Source organism: Schistocerca serialis, chromosome 6 (genome assembly GCF_023864345.2).
Source record: "Schistocerca serialis cubense isolate TAMUIC-IGC-003099 chromosome 6, iqSchSeri2.2, whole genome shotgun sequence".
NCBI lineage: Eukaryota > Metazoa > Arthropoda > Insecta > Orthoptera > Acrididae > Schistocerca > Schistocerca serialis.
Genome location: NC_064643.1, coordinates 293,405,823 through 293,428,357, shown reverse-complemented (window position 1 = coordinate 293,428,357; position 22,535 = coordinate 293,405,823). Strand labels below are relative to the sequence as shown.

General features: G+C 39.2%; 1 protein-coding gene across 2 annotated transcripts in view; it reads left to right on the top strand.

Annotated features, from left to right (window-relative positions):
• LOC126484161 (sentrin-specific protease 1-like) overlaps positions 1-18,212 on the top strand; it is a 144,185-nt gene extending 125,973 nt beyond the window's left edge. For both annotated transcript variants that reach the window (XM_050107560.1, XM_050107559.1), the window contains 2 exons: positions 393-479; positions 17,527-18,212. In XM_050107560.1, coding sequence (XP_049963517.1) covers positions 393-479; positions 17,527-17,688 — 249 coding nt within the window. In that variant the 3' untranslated portion in view covers positions 17,689-18,212. The remainder of the gene's footprint in view (positions 1-392; positions 480-17,526) is intronic.
• The last annotated feature ends 4,323 nt before the right edge of the window (positions 18,213-22,535 follow it).

Sequence of the window (22,535 nt, the reverse complement as noted above, 5' to 3'; positions counted from 1 at the left end):
GTGAGATGGAGTCTCTATCATGATTTTGTTATGCAGATGACAGTGCATTTTTGTGACTAAAGGTGATTGACCTTAGAATTTAAGACACAGTGTGTTGTGTGGTTTATTTTTGTTAACATGACAATAATATTTTATAATAAAACACATCTTCAAAATACCTCTGGAGGTTAGTTGCAGTGTTTCATTGTCACCTCCTTATTCCTACATTGTTAACTCCTTATGCAAACCAAAGTACTGTAAATTTTTCATTTCATGTAACAGATTTTCCTAAATGTGTAGTTAACACAAGTTCATATTGACGTTGATCCTGTTCTCTGCAGAGGACAAAATTAGAAACTTGTACTGTTACATAATGAATTTCATCCAAGTAAAAGAATGTTAATTTTTTGCAGTTGTTGTGGAACTACTTGGGCAGTGAAAAGATGGATAAAAAACAGCAAAAGTTCAATTATGATGGCTGGAAGACTGAAAATGTGAAGGTATTTTACCATTTTTGATAATTTCATACAAAGTATATTAATGGTGACAAAATTGTCTGTTTTGTAAAATACAGAGCTCATATGGAACAGTATGAGTAGACCTACATAATCTGTAACCACACTGTAAGATACTATTGTCATTGTGAACCAATTTAAAATAGTGAAATTTCCTGACAGAGTGGGACTAGAATGTATGGCCTTTGTGTCGTGTTTCACTTACATTGCACACTGTGTCTTTGATGCCCTCATTGATACTTGAATAGTGCATCCTTCAGTATTTTCCAGCTCTCCAGCAAATAGTTGGTGAATTCTTCATTAACTCTCAAGCAGACACACCTGTATATAAAGTGTGCCAGTCACAAATAATATTGTCTTGTACCATTCCGTTGTTGCTTTACAGTTAAAAGTCTGAACCTATTCCTTCATTATTGCTTCAGTTAACTCAGTAATAAGTTGTGTTGTCACATGTCCAAGTAAGCAGTAGCAATATTAACTGAACGGTGATCTAGGTGAGAAAGAACTTCCAAACTAAGCAAGAAAATGACCCATATTCTGAGCTAACAGTCCCACGAAGGCAGTTACCTAAGAGATAATGAGTAATTGAGTAAGTGTTGGCACAGATGTGATGAAGCTGCACTGTTCAATGCTTCAAGTGGGTCATTACTGTGGGGTAACACTTGTACATGCCAACATAGTGATATAATGAAAACTTTATTTTATTACTGTTTAATTAAACAGTGGTTCAGCTCATATAATGTAAGTTTATTTTATTGTTGTTTCATGAAACATAGATCAAACATACATTTACCTTGCTAACATAAAGACAGTGGTGTGTGTGTGTGTGTGTGTGTGTGTGTGTGTGTGTGTGTGTGTGTGTGTGTGTGTGTGTGTGTGTGTGCACGCACGCACACACCTGCTCGTGTTATGAAAAATAGCACGCTCACTCGAGGATTAAATAAGATTAATTATGTTTACGGGCATGTCTGTTGTTTGTTTTCTTTCTGTCTTATGTTAGACACAATCCCACCTTACAGGATAGTTGTGAGTTTTAAGAAGAGCATCAGTACATGACAGCAGATTAAAATAGAGAATACAGATCCAAATGAAAATCAACGGAAAAGTGAACTAAATCTTACCATAATGTGTCTTTTTCCTTCTCCTTCTTCTTCATTATCACCTTTCTGTTGGAATGGGGTCTTCTTATTGAGTCAGTGCATGTCGTTTATTATAATCTAATGCTTCTTGTGGATTTAGGTCTCTTGATATGAGTCTGCATTTAACTATACAATGCTGTTCCTTGTCTTCGATGGTGAGAAAATGGGCTAAGCTGATGATTGCACTGGACAAAGCCCATACAGTATGTCCATACCAAAGTGTCCATTCTTGCATCTTCTCATTGATTGGACCCACACCAGCTAGTGATTGAATTCCAATAATTTGACTTGAGCCACTGACGCATGAGTTATGAGCATGGTTGACAACACAGGATGTTGTCAGGGCCTGTCATTGGGCATTTTATACCTTCTATCAGTTTTAAATTAGGCCATACCTAATGTGATGTTAACTCTCTTTTGTAGCTGCACCTCTGATGTACAAATGCTATACATTTGCCACTTCTGCACTGTACATGGTGCTACCATCTGGAACTAGATAGGTCGTGTGTGTGTGTGTGTGTGTGTGTGTGTGTGTGTGTTTTATATATATATATCATGCAAGGTGGAGCCTCAGGCTTGTGATGAGCTTAGTGAAGTTCTCCCTGTGATATTTACGCAGGGGTTAATATTCATAGTAACATCACATCAAAAATGATCTAAAATTAACAGAAATAAGGGAATTAATTGTGGATACAATGCAGTAGTTATTTAGGTCAAAACAAAAGAAGCCAATCCGTACTAATATCAAAAGTGCAAAAGTAACTCTGTGTATTACATTTTTGCGACTAAACTTGTGAACTGATTTCGATAAAATTTGGTTTGGAGATAGCTTGAAAGCTGAGGAAGAATGCCGGCTACTTTATAAAGTGTGTAGCTCACTGTATTTACCAACTTCAAGAACATAATGCAAAATATGGAACAATAATTACTCTTTGAAAAAGCTATTTACTCTTTGACTTTATCATATTTGTGAAAATGCTTTTATTGTTTGACAGATCCTACACACGTTGATTCAATGTAGTGAATACAATGCTTGTTATGTCCTCTATGTGTTTAATCCATACTTCCATACTAACATCAGTCACAAGTCACATTTTAGCCACTGAGCATCACATGTCTGTTATAACTTCTTTGTTGCATTGAAATTGGTGAGAATAGCTTGTGTTCATGTGGTTAGTGTTGCTGTTTTTTGATCGTGGGTATCTGGGTTCTATTCCTACTTGGGTAATTTTTTTTTGTCTGCTCATGTCTAGACGTGTGCGTTGTCTTCATCATCATTTTATCGTTGACATGCAAATCACTGAAGTGGAAAGACTTGGGCTAAGCTCCCGAACTTCTCAACCAGGCCTCCTGGCCACCTAAGTTATACACACATTTAATTTCATTTTACTGATATGTGAGTACAGCCATGTTTAACCGCTAGAATACAATGCTTCTTCAATTTTCAAGGTGTTTAAGCCCTGCCAGTTCATTCTTTTACACTAATATTATGAATCTGGAAGTAACTCTTGTCTGTTACGTTTTCACAACTAAATCACTGAACCGATATTTATGAAATTTGGAGTGAGATAGCTGAAGCCCTGATGAAGAAATGGGCTACTTTACAAACTGTTTAATAAAAGATATTTTATTGACTTGAAGAATATTATGCAAATTAAGGGAAAATATTTGCTCTTTGAAAAAATTATTTGCTCTTTTACTTTTGAACTCTATCATAGTTGTGAAAATGCTTTTATTGGTTGACGGGTTCCACATAATATGATTAGACGTAATCAGTACAAAGCTTATTCAATGTGTTCAATTCATTTTTGAATATTATTAACATTTTTCACTATGGTATATGTGAGTGGCATGCAAACGATACTGGCTTACTAAAATCCAACAAACCTCGGAGCAATCTCATGTCTACCAGAACTGGCTGCAGAATGTCTGGTGGCCTTAAGAGCTACGGAGACATTAGAACAGTCACAAGACCATCGCATTTTGGATGCTGAGCATCATGCGCCTTGTACAGCTTCCAAGACACTTGAAGACTCTCAACAGTGGCATCATTTAAATGCTGTACAACAACCAGTTCTAAGCAGTTCTAAGCAAAGAAGGGAAAGCAGAAAGGTGGAAGGAGTATATAGAGGGTCTATACAAGGGCGATGTTCTTGAGGACAATGTTATGGAAATGGAAGAGGATGTAGATGAAGATGAAATGGGAGATATGATACTGCGTGAAGAGTTTGACAGAGCACTGAAAGACCTGAGTCGCAAAAAAGCTCCGGGAGTAGACAACATTCCATTAGAACTACTGACAGCCTTGGGAGAGCCAGTCCTGACAAAACTCTACCATCTGGTGAGCAAGATGTATGAGACAGGCGAAATACCCTCAGACTTCAAGAAGAATATAATAATTCCAATCCCAAAGAAAGCAGGTGTTGACAGATTTGAAAATTACCAAACTATCAGTTTAATAAGTCACAGCTGCAAAATACTAACACGAATTCTTTACAGATGAATGGAAAAACTAGTAGAAGCCGACCTTGGGGAAGATCAGTTTGGATTCCGTAGAAATATTGGAACATGTGAGGCAATACTGACCCTACGACTTATCTCAGAAGCTAGATTAAGGAAAGACAAACCTACATTCCTAGCATTTGTAGACTTAGAGAAAGCTTTTGACAATGTTGACTGGAATACTCTCTTTCAAAATCTGAAGGTGGCAGGGGTAAAATACAGGGAGCGAAAAGCTATTTACAATTTGTACAGAAACCAGATGGCAGTTATAAGAGGCGAGGGACATGAAAGGGAAACAGCTGTTGGGAAGGGAGTGAGACAGGGCTGTAGCCTATCCCCGATGTCAATCTGTACATTGAGCAAGCAGTGAAGGGAACAAAAGAAAAATTCGGAATAGGTATTAAAATCCGTGGAAAGGAAATAAAAACTTTGAGGTTCGCCGATGACATTGTAATTCTGTCAGAGACAGCAAAGGACTTGGAAGAGCAGTTGAACGGAATGGATAGTGTCTTGAAAGGAGGATATAAGATGAACATCAACAAAAGCAAAACGAGGATAATGGAATGTAGTCAAATTAAGTCGGGTGATGCTGAGGGTATGAGATTAGGAAATGAGACGCTTAAAGTAGTCAAGGAGTTTTGCTATTTGGGGAGCAAAATAACTGATGATGGTCGAAGTAGAGAGGATATACAATGTAGACTGGCAATGGCAAGGAAAGCGTTTCTGAAGAAGAGAAATTTGTTAACATCGAGTATTGATTTAAGTGTCAGGAAGTAGTTTCTGAAAGTATTTGTATGGAGTGTAGCCATGTATGGAAGTGAAACATGGATGATAAATAGTTTGAACAAGAAGAGAATAGAAGCTTTCGAAATGTGGTGCTATAGAATAATGCTGAAGATTAGATGGGTAGATCACATAACTAATGAGGAAGTATTGAATAGGATTGGGGAGAAGAGAAGTTTGTGGCACAACTTGACCAGAAGAAAGGATCAGTTGGTAGGACATGTTCTGAGGCATCAAGGGATCACCAATTTAGTATTGGAGGGCAGCGTGGAGGGTAAAAATCGTAGAGGGAGACCAAGAGATGAATACACTAAGCAGATACAGAAGAATGTAGGTTGCAGTAGGTACTGGGAGATGAAGAAGCTTGCACAGGATAGAGTAGCATGGAGAGCTGCATCAAACCAGTCTCAGGACTGAAGACCACAACAACAACAACAACAACAACAAACAGAAAGTTGTACCTTTAGATGCGGAACATGAGAGGCTTTTGGTGAGGCTGCATTCGATTTTGATCTATTAACCAACCATGTTATTCATAAATTTGTCTTCATAGGGGGGGTGAATCAAAAATGTAGTTACCATAACGCATTAAATAAAATAAAAGGAAGAAACAGTTCGTACGTGTTGCTCTGGTGACAAAATCTCACATCCAGTTCTAGGTGAGCCAGTGAAATCCCTAAAAAAAATCTATTTCTGCACAAATGTAAGGAATCAAGACATTTTTAAATATAATTAGAAAATACACTGAAGCACCAAAGAAACTGGTATGGGCATGGGTATTCAAATACAGAGATACGGAAACAGGCAGAATAAGGCACTGCCGTTGGCAACACCTATATAAGACAAGTAGTGTCTAGTGCAGTTGTTAGCTCAGTTATTGCTGCTACAATGGCAGGTTATCAAGATTTAAGTGAGTTTGAATGTGGTAGTTTGATTGTGGTGTTACAATTGGCGCACATGCCATGGGACATAGCTTCTCTGAGGTAGTGATGAAGTGTGGATTTTCCCGTATGACCATTTCACAAGTGTGCCTTGGATATCAGAAATCCGAAAAAACATCAAATCTCAGACATCGCTGTGGCCAGAAAAGGATTCTGCAAGAACAGGACCAACGAAGGCTGAAGAGGATCATTCAATGTGACAGAAGTGCAAGCCTAGCACAGATTCGTGCGGATTTCAATGCTGGGCCATCATACAAGTGTCAGTGTGTGAACTATTCAACAAAAGATCATTGATATGGGCTTTTGGAACCAAAGGCCAACTCGTGTATGCTTGATGACTGTGTGGCGCAAAGCTTTATGCCTTGCCTGGGGCCATCAACTCTGACATTGGACTGTTGATGACTGGAAACATGTTGCCTGGTCAGATGAGCCTCATTTCTAATTGTATTGAGCGGATGGACGTGTACAGGTATGGAGACAACCTCATGAATCCAAGCATGTCAGCAGGGGACTCTTCAAGCTGGTGGAGGCTTTGTAGTGGTGTGGGCATCTGCTGTTGGACTGATACGGGATACCTGATAAATCTAGGTACGACTCTGACAGGTGACATACACACAAGCATCTTGTCTGATCACTTGCATCGATTCATGTCCACTTTGCATTCCGATGGACTTGGCCAATTCCAGCAGGACAGTGCAACACCCTATACGTCCAGAATTGGTACAGAGTGGCTCCAGGAACACTCTTCTGAGTTTAAACATACTCCTCAGATATGAACGTTATTGAGCATATCTGGAATGCCTTGCAACATGCTGTTCAGACGATCTCCACCCCATTGTACTCTTACGGATTTATGGCCAGACCTGCAGGATTCATGGTGTCCTTTCCCTCCAGCACTATATCAGACATTGGTTGAGTCCATGCCACGTCATGTTGCGCACTTCTGCGTGCTCGCTGGGGCCCTACACAATATTGGGCAGGTGTACCAGTTACTTTGGCTCTTCAGTGCGTTATGCATGCCTTCCAGAATCTACCTACAACAAAGTAATAGAAACACATTCATTATGTACTACATACTCGCACTTCATACTGTTTATACATGTTTGTTTCAACACCACTATATACACAGACATCTTGCTGTCTTGCTTGCTCTCTATCACACATTGTAATGAAACTACTGATATGCGAACAAAGCAGTGGGTAACAGCTAGTAATAACATATTGAAGTAAAACCTAAATTAGAGAATACAATAAAAAGAGAAGCAGGGTTGTACAGAGCGAAATACGAACAATTAACTTACACACAAATAAACTGAGATACTTTTGATTTAATTATGCACAGACTTCGGCAATATACAAATCATTTGTTAAAGTGATGTAGACATACGGTCAAACTTACAATACGTACCATCAGATGAAAAACATTAACTGAAACCTACTATCAGAGACATGATACTCTCAGTTCGTAGAACCACACACTCTTCTTTCATTATTAGTTGCATGACGAGCACAGGGCAGTGAGCTGTTAAAGCATTTCTTCTTACCTGTGCCACTTTCCTCACCCTCTTCTCTGTCTCTCAATCCTTCTCCTCCAACCCGTAAACCATGGTGGCTTCTTTGATAGAAAATGAGCTTGTCCAGCAATACTAATTGTAGTCATTCTTCCACCTTTATAGTTTGAATCTTATCAAGTATGTTTCTTGTTAATAGGTTTGACCCTCCACTTTTCAATGCTTTTGCTCAGTACGACAGGCTGTGCAGGGAAGTTCGCATGATGTGGCTCGCATATTACCAGATATGCATTTCCACATTATTCCCCCCCCCCCCCCCCCCCCCTCCCTCTCTCTCTCTCTCTCTCTCTCTCTCTCTCTCTCTCTGTGTGTGTGTGTGTGTGTGTGTGTGTGTGTGTGTGTGTGTGTGTGTGTGTGTGTGTCCAAGCCCCAGTATGACAGCTAAACCATTGAGAGGGATATGCGGGTGTCATCGAATACCCTAATTACTCTAGCTATGTAACCTTTGCCTAACTTTGAAATCTTCTAAGTGCCTCTGCCACCAATTCCAGGGCCACAATTCTGAAACCTGTATTTCTGTCATGGTTTGTTTCTTCTGACACAATGCTTTTGCCAAGTTTTAGTTTAGATGGATAAGCTCATGTTTGCATCTGCAGGCGGAACCCTAAACTTGACGTAAGTTTTTTGCTTTATAATGGCAATATGGAACTTAACTATACTTTTTAGGTACTTTACCAGGCCTAGGCATTGTAAAAAAACAATCAATATGTTCAACCATGCACAAAGAATGACACAATAAATCCAATTTCACTCAAATTCCACTAAACAGCACAAAACTTATTAACAGAGCTTCACAGCCTTCTATACCACACTGCTTAGAACACAAAATGGCTCCACAGCCTTCCAAAGCTATTTTTCCAAGTTCACAGGCAAAATTGAGCAAGAAAATTTTTCCTCCACTGGGTACCTCGAAAAATGGGCATAGTGCGTTACACTGCTTAGGGTTTTAATTTGTTTCATACCATTTGTATTTCAAATTTCAAAGAAGAAATTTGGGACAATAATCTCAGTCATATTTACTTTCAAATAAGCAAATAAAAAAATTTATTTATTTATTTTTTTTTTTTTCATGATTTCTGCCCTCTCCCTGTAAGATGCCACTGATAGCGTACATGTTCCTGCACAGAACTAAATGTTTAAAGTTCCTTGTTGAGGTATGACACAACCCCATGTTTATCTAATTTGCTGGATAAATAAATATTTTTACTTGTTTCAGTTTCCCTTCATGTTTGGCAATCATTGTTGCTGCAACAGTCTCATAGTCATGGATGTCAGTTTCATTGTGGACATTATTAAATAAGTAAGGTCTGTTTGTTGATATTAGAGCCAATGCATTTCTATCATGAATGAGTTTTGAATTGCTTGTTATAGGCAGTTTCCAGAAAAGGTATTAAGTATTGATTGGCGACTCCATGGAGTATCCTGTGCACCACGATCAAATAATGGATATACTTAGAAGGAGAGACAGCATTGGTCGTATTTTTTTGTTTTATTAACCTCAAAATCGATTTTTGGTCACATAGTGACCATCCTCAGTGCTGTAATATACAATTTAAATCACCATGTGATCGCTCTAAGCTTGTTGACACCAGTGCCTACCAACTTAAATTTTATATTACAGCACTGAGGATGGTCACTAAGTGGCCGAAAATCGATTTTGCGGTTAATAAAACAAAAAAATACGACCAATGCTGTCTCTCCTTCTAAGTATTAAGTATTGACTCAGAGAGCAATATTGCCTCACCCACCATTCAAAAAACTGTAATTATCCCAGTTGATTGTTGGATGATAACAACATAATTGGGGAACAAACATACTAGTAAACTGAGGTTTTCTCCAAGGTTTGTAGTTACGTCTGAGGGTGAGTCTGTCTGATAGGAAAACTGGAAGGATTCCCCAGTTCGTCTGATGACCAGGTTTCAGGTGCTATCTGTGGCTAACGAAAGATCCTGAAGTAGATGCAGTTGCTTCCCTTGTTCCAGAGGAAGTTTCTCAGCCTGCTAGATCAGGGCATTCACAGAGGGTGCAATTACTGGTAGTTGGGAGCTCTGATGTCAGGTGCATAAAGTGGCCCCTTAGAGACTTGGCTGTCAAGGAGGAGAAGAAATTCATTACACATTCAGGATACATACTGGGAGGAGTCATTCCTGTTGTGGAATCAGTGCTTCCGGATGCCTTGAATACTGTGTGCGGCCAACTGCAGGTTGTGGCTCATGTCAAGCTTTACCGGCACATTTAACTTGGGCAGCACTGACCACCCAGCTGTTCCAACTAATCTGCTATGATGTGAGCAGTTGCAGTTCAGACATAAAGAGACGAGCAGGGAAACAATGTAGCTTTGAATGGAATTTAGTTTTTAAAAAGAATGAAATAATATTCGACAAAACTCAAGCACAATCGCACAATTCTTAGGTGACCAGACGGAAAGCATAAAATGCTCTCATTCTCACCTAGCATAGTAATCTATTTACAAACAAGAGTGATGAAAATTCCTAACTTAAACACAGGGTTATTTTTCTGAGCAAGCCACGTATCGTGCAAAAGCACACTGCAGGGATTTCACAGTATTGTTGAAACCTGAAGGTGTTAACCACAGTCAGTCGCCTGGTAATCTCTTAGCTCCTTCCTTATCCAAATCTGAGAAATAAATTTCAGTACGGGAACTGTCATCTGCTACGTTGCTAACAAGTTGATCAACAATAGAATCCCTGAAGCCACTCAGGTGCTGCATTTCCTCCTCTTGTTTTATGACTTGCCATTCTATATCCCACCAGTGGTAGGCAGTGGCGTGTGAAAAAGCTCCATGCGTTAGTTCCAGTACATCTGGCAGCTTAACAGCCTTGTTATTTCTTGTGACAAATCCCCTAACTTGGCTTCAGATCAGTTCTCTTTGGTTCATATTGTAATAGTACAGAGGCAAATGCAAAAATGCAGCATTTGTATGAGTGTTCAGCACTTTGAAATTGATTGGTTTTTATGTTTGTACTACACTTATCACTCTGGTTCATGCGAGACTGCATCTGTGGTATAAAAACAATGTACCTAGTCCAAATAATGAGTATTTGGTTTTTCATTTTTATCATAAAAAATTAAATTGTTATGCTTTCTTAATTTGAGCGACCTTTATTAACAATAATTCATAAAAACTGACAATTAAGACTTTATATTTCAAATGAAAATAGGAATTTTGTGTGCAGTATGTAATTAGAAACAAGAACACATGTATCATTCATGGAAAAATGGTTATAATTTTTACAATTACGAGATGTAAGTATTTCAAATTGAACAAAAAAGAAAAAGAATGACCAAAGCAAGACCTGAACCAGTGATATATGAACTGCACTAGATTACCTTCTACTACTATGATGATGAATTTTACGATTACAAGATGTAGGTATTTAAAATTGAACAGGGGGAATGACTATGGCGAGACTTCAACCAAGTGATCCAGGAACTGCACTAGATCACAAATTTACTACGCTACTAAGTTCACTTTACATCCAATATGTATTTGCTGGACTTGCATTCGGGAGGATGATGGTTCAATCCCACATCCGGCCATTCTGATTTAGGTTTTCCGTGATTTCCCTAAATTGCTCCTGGCAAATGCCGGGATGGTTCCTTTGAAAGGGCACGGTCAACTTCCTTCCCTGTCCTTCCCTAGTCCAATGAGACTGATGACCACGCTGTTTGGTCTCTTCCCCCAAACAACCCAACAATATGTATTTGCATTTCAATTGTATCAGATACAATCCTTCAGAAAACATCAAAGCTCATTTTTCTGTAAATGTATGAAAAACATTAAGAACATTCTATTTCTCAGCACTTTTTAACCGTGTTCCATATGCATGATTCACTACGGAGCAGGATGCAGCCCCAGCCATTTTCATACTGCATATTAACAGTGCAATAGTCAGAGCACAACAGTACAGAGACTGTGACTGTACAAAATTTTTGAAATAAAGCATGATTAAAAAACTGTTGGTGGCTGTTAATACATTAGAATATCTTAAAGTTTCATTTTACTTAACTTAGTAATAAGATATCTAGTACGTAAGTAGGACCTGCTTCCAAGAGCTTAACAACACTAGTGTACAAGTGCTATGACTTCTGACCAGTCATTGCGTTTGTGTTTGTTTGCATCAGGTTTATTCTTATGATGAACAGAGTATAGCTGAAGTGGTAAACACTGCCAATCTTGGTTGCAAGATGAAGGCAGAGATCGCCATCAGTATCGTTGTCAACAGGACCCGCTGTGGGCCTTTGGTGCAGAGCCAAGTAAAGCGTTTGAATTAGAGTCTCAAACAGTTCTTTGACCATGTAGGTTGCAGATTTCTCAATTTAAGCTATAAGGTAGTGGGGTTTTGGCTTTAGCTTAGTAGGTCAGTGATCTGCAATACACAGGAGGCAGCTGCACAGATAGTGGAGGCTGTATGGATAAAGTAGGCAGTTTTCTAGTTTATAGGGTCTTGGGAAAGTACAGAAATGGCTTCAGTTTTACAGGAAGAGGGTAGTACTGTAGTTTAAATGTCCATGGTTGTGTCAGGAAAGAACCAGGGCTCCAAGCGCCAATAGAAAGCACTGGAGCTCAAACTGTTACAGGTACCAAAAACTGGCTAAAGGTGCAAGAAAGTTCAGCAGAAATTTTTACAAAGGACCTGCCATTGTTCAGAAAGGCTAGATTAAATATAGTTGGTGACAAGGTCTTAGTTGTTGTTAGTAGTAGTTTATCTTGCAGTGAAATTGAAATAGATAGTTCCTGCGAGTTAGTATGGGAAGAGGTTATACTTGACAACTGAAATAAATTAATAATTGGTTCCTTTTACCGACCCACTGGATTCAGACGATTCAGTTTCTGGACAGAAAACATCTAAAATAGGTACTCACCTCATATAGTTATAATTGATGGTGACTTCAATCTACCGTCAATATGTTGACAAAAATACATGTTCATAGCCAGTATAAAACATCGTCAGAAATTGTACAAAATGCTTTTTCAAAAATTATTTTGAACTGTTAGTTCAGGAGCCCATTCAACATGTAAATGGTTCGAAAACATACTTGACCTCTAAGCAACAAATAATTTTGAGCAAATAGGGATCATCTTGACGGATACAGAGATTAGTGATGATAAGGTCATTGTAGCAAGGCTGACCGCAACATCCAAATTCACCAAAAGTGAATGCAAAATATATGTATTTTAAAAAGCAGATAAAAATTCAGTTGGCTCCTTCCTAAGAGACAGTCTCCAGTCCTTTCAAATTAACTATGTAAGCATAGAACAGGTGTGGCTTGAATGCGAAGAAATAGTGTCAATGGCAATCGAGAGATATTTGCCACATATATTAAGGGGACTTAGAACGGAAAAAATTTTTTTTCATCTTTTTGGATTTTTATCTCATTATAAAATTTGCAATTTTCATTAAAATGATAGATATGTCACTTATAAACTCACATGGAAGTATTTTATGTAGAAGACGAGCTTTTTTCCTCCGCCCCGAGCATTTTCATACATTATCCAACGAAATAAATAAAAATTCCATGTTGTTCATCTTCGAATGTAGCAGCCTTTCAAATATTCGTAGCAATAAAAATAAATTTCTTTACACAAAAATACCAACAGTTGACAAGGCTTTAGGATTGTTGCACTAGTTGATGCGCTGGGGTTCATTAAGATTTCACGTAGCAGCACGTACTGCTTCATGGAATTTCGTGAAGTACTTTCATTATAGTGCCAAATTCAAGAGGAGAATATTTCTTTTGTGGAACAAAGTTCTAATCGTACTGCAGGTTTGCGATATGGGACTAAATGTTCAATTAGCAGGAAAGCATTTAGTAGGCCAAAGTGTGGCCGATATCATGCACTAGATGTGATTTTAAATGAATTTATTAAGGAACAGCGTCAGAAATTCATGCCTGTGAACGCCGAACTTTTAAAAATTAACACACATGAAATTGCTAGAGAGCAAAAAATTGAAAATTTTAATGCTAGTCGCAGCTGGAGTGATCTGTTTATGAAGCGCTGGGGTTTTTCACTTCGGAGGCGAACTTCAGTTGCACAGAAGCTGCCGAAAAATTATGAAGAAAAACTTGTGGAATTTCGGCGCTTCATAATTAGGCGGCCCACAGAAAAGCAATACCTTCTTGGTCAGATAGAAAATGCTGACCAAACTCCCATATATTTTGACATGCCGTCAAATTACACGGTTGACACCAAAGGAAAGAAAGACATAGTGTTCCTACATCAGGGGGTGAAAAACAGCAGATGTCCGTCATGCTTGCTTGCACAGCAGATGGACATGAATTACCCCCATTCTTAGTTTTCAAGCGAGAGACTTTACCGAAGTTGGAAGTGTTGCTAAAAACTGTAATTGTAGGAGCCAACGAAACTGGGTGGTTTTCGGAGGACATGGTGCTGGAATGGATTGGGCGTGTGTGAAATTGTCGTCCTGGCGCAGTGCTTGGTTTATACAGTCTGTTGGTATTAGATGCTTACGCAGGCCATACAACACCTGCAGTAAAATGAAAATTAGAGGAAAGCAAAACGGACTTGGCAGTAATTCCAGGCGGGATGACGTCAATTCTGCAACCACTTGATGTCTGTTTGAATAAACCATTTAAGGACAAGCTTAAATGCATGTACACAGACTGGCTTTTGAAAAGGGATAGGCAACTGACACCAACAGGACGTGGACTTGGACCTTGGACTTGTGGAGACCTTGGACTGACGAAAACATTGAACATGTGCATGATCTTGTGCAATTGTTCTTTCAGGATGAACTGTGAACTAATTGTAGTACAAAGGTGTCCTTGAAAGGCTCAAGAAAAGGGCGAATCAAGTGAAATCGCACATTGCAGGCAAGACAGCAACACCTCATGTCACATGTGGCCACTTCCATCTTGGAATTTTTGACCTCTAAAGGCATTCCTGCTGTTCCACTCCCCACCCTCACTCCCCACCCCCAGTCACATTATCTGAGTCCTTGTAACTTTTTCATAAAAGGACATCATTTTGGGACCCTGGAGAGTTTTCGAAAGTGTGTGATCAACATATCAAAGACCCTACCAGTTGAAGCCTTTTAGCACTGCTACCAAGACTGGGAACAAAGACTATTCTGGTGTATAGGTAATGAGGGTCTCTCATTTGAAGGGGAAAGTATTATTGTTTGCAAAAAATAAGAACTTTGGTAGATAAAAAATCAGTCTCATTATTTTTCTCACACATCCCATCTGCTTGTCTGTCCTCTGTTGGAGTAGTGGTGTGTGGTATGGGAGCCTTAGCAGATAGGCTTGACAAGGGACATTGAGAAAGTCGAAGGAAGGGCAGCTTGTTTTGTATCATCTTGAAATATGGGAAAGAATATTGCAGAAGTGAGTTGAAGTGGCAGTCATTAAAACAAAATCTTTTTTTCATTGTGGCAAGATCTTCTCATGAAATTTCAATCATCATCTTTCTCCTCTGAATATGAAAGTATTTTATTGTTGCTGACCTACGTAGAGAGATGTGAACATTGTAATAAAATAAGAGAAATCAGCATGCTACAGAATGATTGAAGTGTTCATTTTTTCCCATGCGCTGTTAGAGATTGGAATGGCAGAGAAACAGTTTGAATGCAGTTGAAAGAATCCTCTCCCAGGCACTTCAGTGTGAATTGCAGAGTAATCATATAAATTTAGGTTACAAAAAGAATTTCAGGAAATAATGGAGATAATTGAAGATAAAATAAAGAGCTGTGGAATAGAAGTCGATACAAAAGTAATGACACTAGGAGGGATAAAAAAGGCAAAGATAATGACAAATGGAGAAACATTAGGAAATTTGCAGAGTTCAAATACCCAGGAAGCAGGATAGAAACTGATTGGAAGTGCAGCACAGTAATTCAAACCTAGATAACATTGGTGAAAGACACATTTTGTAAGTAACGGAGAGTTTTCTGCAGCAATGTAGATGAAGATTTGAGGAAAAGACTGCTCAAGTGTTTTGTGTGGAGTCTCCTCCTGCATGCTGCTGAACTGTGGACAATGAAGGTGAAAGATAAATGCTGCAGGGTTTTGAGATATGGACATGGCAAGGACAGGAAAAAGTTAGTTTGATAAATTGGGTGAAAAATGAAGAGGAACTGAGAAGAATGACAGAGCAAACAGAAACAAAATAAAGAAATTGAATTTTACATATATTTATAAGAAAGACAGAGAGGCTTATAAAAAGTCTTAGAATAATATGTGGAAGAGAAGATGACAGTGCACAGAACAGCATTAAGAAGGAAGTGATGTATCACCTGAAAGGGCCTGATAACAGGTCATAAAATGTGATGATGTCATAGTGTATGGAGAGCAAAAAAATTGGTGTAAGTGGCAACTGATGTACTCCCTACAGCACCATTAGGCCCCTATTCCTTCCAAAATGTACCTGTCAAAGAAGGGCTTTTATCCACTACTATCTTTTCTGCATTTACCTCAAGAAGCTTGGCCTTCCTTCACTGAACAGAACAGTATCCTCCATGAATAATCCCTGTTAGGAAAGGTTTACTTTCACCCCCAGACACAACCCACAAACCTTCATGGCTCCACACCCCAATGACAGCCAGTGGTTGAAGGAATAAAAACAATAAATAAATAAAAACAAATATAATAATGGTACTAAAATGCCACAAGAGAAATAAGGAAGAGAAAAGTTAGAAGAAACCAAAGGGAGAGACTGAGCTGTTAATGCCTTTCACTTTGGATCACCCATTGTCACATAACAAAACTTGAACATTTTGACAATCACTCGCAAAGGTGGTATTAGTATCACATTGGATTATGACATAAATTTCCACCAGTTCCAACCCCCCCCCCCCCCCCCCCCACACACACACACACACATACAAAACCAAAAAACGTATGCAGCAACAATTCAGTGGAATTGCAATAGTTTTTTACCTCACTGAACTTAAACCTCTAACACTGCACTGCACCCAGTAGTTGGAATAGTCTTGCAGGACACCTGATTCCCAAGAGACTACTTGCCTGTTGTCAGCTATTAGAAAGCATATTTTAAAAATCAAGCTGACCCTGGGAAGCCATTGGTTGGAACAGATACGATCCAGTGCTTCACCGGAAGTGGCAACTGTAAGTATACAGACACTCACAAATTGTACACTGTGTATTATTATTTGCTTCTAAAGGAAGAAGACATGCGCGTGCGCACACACACACACACAAACACACACACACACACACACACACACACACACACACACACAAAGATGATTGGTGTAATGTTTCAGTTACTTCCACCACCACATTCTTGGTGGTAGATTTTAATTCCCGCTACCCATTATAGGGCAGTTTAAAAAGTTGTTAGTGGGGCAATCTGTTGGCCAAGTGCTCGTTGATTTTAATCTTTAAACACACAAAGTAGAGTCTCCAACTAATTTTACCCCGGCATATGGGACCTTGGCTATTTTCTGTCAGTGTGTAGACCCCGCTATCTCCCATTATGTATGGGAAGATGCATGATGATTTATGTGACAGCGACTGCTTTATGGTTGTTCTTCCCATGTCACACTGATACCCATCAATGCTCCTAGAAGAATGCTACTATTGCACAGTGTACAGGAGAACTTCTGTAAAGATTGCAATTTAGGAGAGGGACACTGGCAGAAGTACAGAAGTAAAGCCATTTGGGCAGTTTGTGAGTCATGCTTGAGTAGTTCACTCAGTGGAGCACTTGCTCACAAAGGACAAAGTTTCCAGGTTCAAGTCCAGGTTTGGCTTGGACAGTTTCAATCTGCCAGGAAATTTCAAATCAGTGCACATTCCATTGCAGGGTGAAAATTCGTTTAGGATCTTTTCCATTCCCTGCTTATTGTTTCCATCACAAATGAATGTAACAAAGATTGATTTGACTGTTGAATGGATGCCTGATGACATAGTAATTTGTTACCTTTTAAATACTTAATTTGAAAAATGCAAGACAAGTGAATAAATGTAAGGTAATATTTGTAGAAATTATGTTTCTTTTTTTCTCTTTTATTCCTTTAGGAATAACTGATGTTTTGTGAGATTGCTTGCTATGTAATTATATTCTACAATCTTCATTCAACTTTTTCAGAGAATACCACAACAGATGAATGGCAGTGACTGCGGTGTCTTCTCGTGTACATATGCTGAATTTATATGCCGTAATGCAGCATTCCGGTTTTCTCAGAAGGACATGCCATACTTCAGACGTAAAATGGTGTATGAAATACTTTCCAAGGAGTTAATGATGTGATACTAATAGATCTATTGCGTGATATATTGACAGTGCATTTCACACAAGCTTCACAAATTTTCTGACTGATAGGGTAATTAAATTAATTTATTTGTGTTTGTGCGTATTGTGACTCATTTTTTGCAGGCTAAGCAGACAAGTAAACTGAAGAACAGACAGTTTATGAACCTGAGCCTAATGTTTTATTTTTTTTTCCATTCCTCACTTTTTCTTAATGATAAAGAAAACTCATGAGCTTTGTTGTGCATAGATGGGAACTTTTTGTATTATTTCTTAAAATCCCATCATGGTTAATGGACATTAACTGTAATTAATGTGTGGAACAATAAAGAGCTTTATTTTTCATTGGTATTTTCGGATGAGCTCCACCATTAAGTCTGTCATGACAATGCTTGCCGAAACTTTTTACATGCCAGATATCGGACTGAATGTGATATTGTAATTGAGCCATATGTATCCAGAGAATTATTCCTGACTTTATGAAATGAATTAATAAAATTTCTTTATATTTCTGTCTGTAATAATATGCCTACATTTCAATTTCCAAAAATGTGCAAATGCTGCAGATGTGCTATACTGTACATGACTCACTGTTTGTTGAGCTGATCATTTGATAGGAAATATAAGTAACTTGAATGGAGAAAGGCTATTTGGTGCATTTTAGTTGTTCTGTTCACAAATTGAAATGGAAAATTATCAAAATGTGTGCATATAGTACTACTTTCTGTTGTATTTTTCTCATGTTTTTGCACGAGAGGTTGGAGCAACAGTAAATCATCAAGAATTCATGGGATTTGCTTTAAAAATATGTAATCACAATGTTTCAACATAAATTTACCAACCATCTTACTTTCATCTTTGCCTTTTGGTTATATCACCTATTATGTCAACAGGGGAAAGCAACATAGATGTGTGTGTGTGTGTGTGTGTGTGTGTGTGTGTGTGTGTGTGTGTGTGTGTGTTGGTGTGTTGGTGTTGGGGGGGGGGGGGGGGGGGGTGTCCATACAAATTTTTTGATGGGCGGGGAAGAATATAATGCTTTGTATGCCAACCAACAGTGACACCAATATGGACACTGACCAAGATGGTATAGTGGTACAGATGATATTATTGTGGTGCCTTATTCATACCTTTCACAGCAGGGCAATCACAAGTGGTTATTGAGGGTTGAACCACTGACATCTGTACCTGTTCATTACTGCACAAAGGCAGTCTCTTGCACCATATGAACCGTTCAACCCATTCTTGAAACTGTCGTGTTACGATGAACTTGCTAATGGAGCTAGATTTTCTTTGGTTGTTTTGTGGGTTGTGTGTCTTGAGTGTCCATTGAATTTGACTATCATACAGTGTTGGGTTGAAAAAATTTCCAACATACAGAGGTTGTTAACGCCATAAACAAAACACGTCACCATGACTAATATGGTGTAGGAAACCCGCTGACATTTAAAACAGCTTCCAGTCATCTCAGAATGAATAAATACACGTTCTGTATGGGTTTCAGGGGAATCTTATACCATTAATTCCTGCAAAACAGTGACAAGCTTAGGTAATGATAATGGCAGTCATGCACCCTTCTCACCAAAGAAGACCACTAAGGCTCAATAATACTGAGATTTCTACTCATGCTCTCAAAACTAGTCATGGATGATGGGAGATGTGTGAATAGGGGCCCTGTCATCTTTTACCTCAGCATTACCTTTGGGCAACAAACATCGTACCATGGGACGGGCCTGATCAGCCAAAATGGTCATCACTAATCCTTAGCAGTAAAGCGACCTTGCAGAGTAACCAAGAGGTCTGTGGAATACCGCAATATGGCTGCCCAAGTCATCACTGTCCCCCACCTCTTGGGACATAAACTTGGCCAGAAGATGGAAGCAGTATGAAACAAGGGCCATGTGACCAGATGATTGTCTTGTATTGCTGCAAAGCCCAGGTTTTATAGCCCGAGCACCATATTGCCCTGTTACAGGCATTTGGGTCACTGATGAGTGATTTTGGAATTGCAGCTCACCTCACAAGTACCTGTTAATGTAGCTCCGCCCTTCGCTTTGGTTTGGTGCTGACAGGGTTTGCGAATGTTACATTCAGCTCTGCAGTGGCTTTCACTGCTACCATCATCTTGTTTTTCATCACAATTCTCTTCAATGTCTGTCTGTCACAGTTATCACAATCTTTCAACACACACCTTTGTGTGCTTTATGATTTAGCAGATGTTTCCACTTTCCCTGTATGCAGTATAAATCTTCGATATGATCTTCCTTGGTTATGGAAGCTCCCACCATACAAGCACCAACAATTTGCCTGCATTTGAATGGACTTAGCTCTGATATAATGTGCTCGCAATTACAAAGAGCACGTTCTGACCATGGCTCACAGTTGCAACGTATGGAGGACGTTGCATGGGTACTTTTGCAAAATATGATAGTGCCACCTACAAGCTTGGCTGGCGACTGCATTTATGTTCAAGCGTGTATTACTCATGGTGTTTCATATTTTTGTCCTACCCCTGTAATAGAGGCAAGATATTTTAACTGTTGATGGCAACAAATGGTGCTGCAAAACAGCAAGTAGAGTGACAAGAAGCAAGGCGTTACAAATGAGAGGAATGTTATCAGCATGCTATAACATGAGTATGGTGGATGAGGAAGACACTCAAAATGCAGGTCTGTGGTTGTTGTAACTGTTGTACAGGCAGTGTGGGGCCTTGCATTGTCACATTGCAAAAGGACACCTGCTGACAGCAGTCCACATCGCTTTGATTTGATTGCAGGCCATAGATGATTTTTTAGGAGATTTGTATATGATTCACTGGTGACAGTGGTCCCTCTAGGCATGTAATGCTCCAAAATGATGCCTTTTTCGTTCCAAAAGAGTGTCAGCATAACCTTCCCTGCCGATGGTTCTGTTCGAAACTTCTTTGGTTTTGGTGATGATGAATTGCACCATTCCTTGCTTGCTCTCTTCGTTTCCGGTTGGTGGAAGTGAACCCAGGTTTCGTCCCCAGTAATGATTCTTACAAGGAAGCCATCACCTTCTCGTTCAAAGCGCTGAAGAAGTTCTTCACAAGCATCAACACGTTGTCTCTTTTCAGGAGTCAGCTGCCGTGGCACCCATCTTGCAGACACTTTGTGAAACGAGCACATCATGCACAATGTGGTGTGCTGACCCATGACTAATATGTAAACAAGCTGCAATGTCATTCAGTGTCACTCGGCAGTTTTCCTTCACTATGGCTTCAACTGCTGCAATGTTATGTGGAGTCACAACTCGTACCTGACCTGGACGAGGAGCATCTTTCACTGAAGTCACACCATTTGCGAACTCCCTACTCCATTCATAAACTTACTGCTGTGACAAACATGCATCACCGTACTGAACCTTCATTCGTCGATGAATTTCAATAGGTTTCACTACGCAAAAACCGAATAACAGAACGCTGTTCTTCCGTGGTGCAAGTCGCAAGTGGGGCGGCCATCTTTATACTGATACTGCGACGGTTTGTGTGCGTCTGCACTATGCTGCCACCTACAGGCCATTCTGCACGCTGTTCGTAGCATGCTTACCAACTTACAGGATTACGGCACGAAATTTCGATTTGTTAATACAAATTTAAGGTTTTCATTTGACTCGCCCTCGTACAAATCACTCCTCTGGAGTGGTAAGTAACACCACGCTAGACCTAATTTTCAGCATGTGATAAATGTACATCATGTAATGCTTTAATTCTGTGACATGTCTTTAGCTGTATATGTAAACTAACATAAAATTGTATGCTTCATTTGTGCTCCTTTGTACTTGTAAGTAGGTTTAGGCTGAAATCCATATAACCTACACAAGATGTTGATATAATAAGTTTCAGAAAAAAATAAAAATAAAACCTACCAAAGATAGTAAAGGATGTGCTGAAACACGTTTGGGGGGGTGGGGGGAACAGTGTCTGGCACAAGGTTATTTGAGAATTAAATACACTGCTTAACCTGAACCATCCAGATTTCTTTCAAATTTGGTGCATTCAGTGATCAAGATAGAGACGGAAAACTACCAGTTTGCGAGGTATATGACAATTGTGAAGAGAGTTACAGATCTCCAAAGTTTGGAAATTGTAATTAAAACGTGTCTGTCTTTACATAAATGACTGTAGTGAAAAAGAATGCTAGAATATTCAGCTTTCAGACTAAGTGCTTCATCAAAGTAGAAAACTGACACATATTCACACAAGCACATCTCACAAACATGTGGCTGACACATACAACCTCACTCCTGGTCACCATGAGCAACTATAGCTTCACCCACAATCACTTCCCTTTTGAATTTGGACCTTTATTTCACCAACTGCTCATGAGACTGACATGGAACCATGGAAGTTTTCGCTTTCCCCTCCCAGCAGAATGGTACTAAACCCAAAACCCAATTGAACAAGAGGGTTTGTGTAGCCAGTTCTCCAACTCCAGAATTATTCCAAAACTTTTGCCTCTAATAACATAACATGTACCGGCAATCAGAATTGTTTTTAATAGTTGAGAGGTAAGAGGGTAGCTTTGAAAAAATTTCACCTTTCTATATTGAAAAAGGCTTAAAGGGGATTGCTCGCACCTTAAAATCAGTCAAGCGATTGATGGCTGAAACCTCAAGTTCTCAACAAGCAACAAACCTGCCAAAAGCCGTGGAGAATATGCCATTGCGAATGAGCTCCACATCACTTTAAACTACAGCAAAGATGATGTGACTTGCAGAGATCTGGTGGACATTCCCAAAAATGAACTTAAAGCTAAATGAGCTAAGTTAGACTCGTGTAATGTATTCTTACTCTTAACAGCACGAAACTTCCAGAGCACGTCACG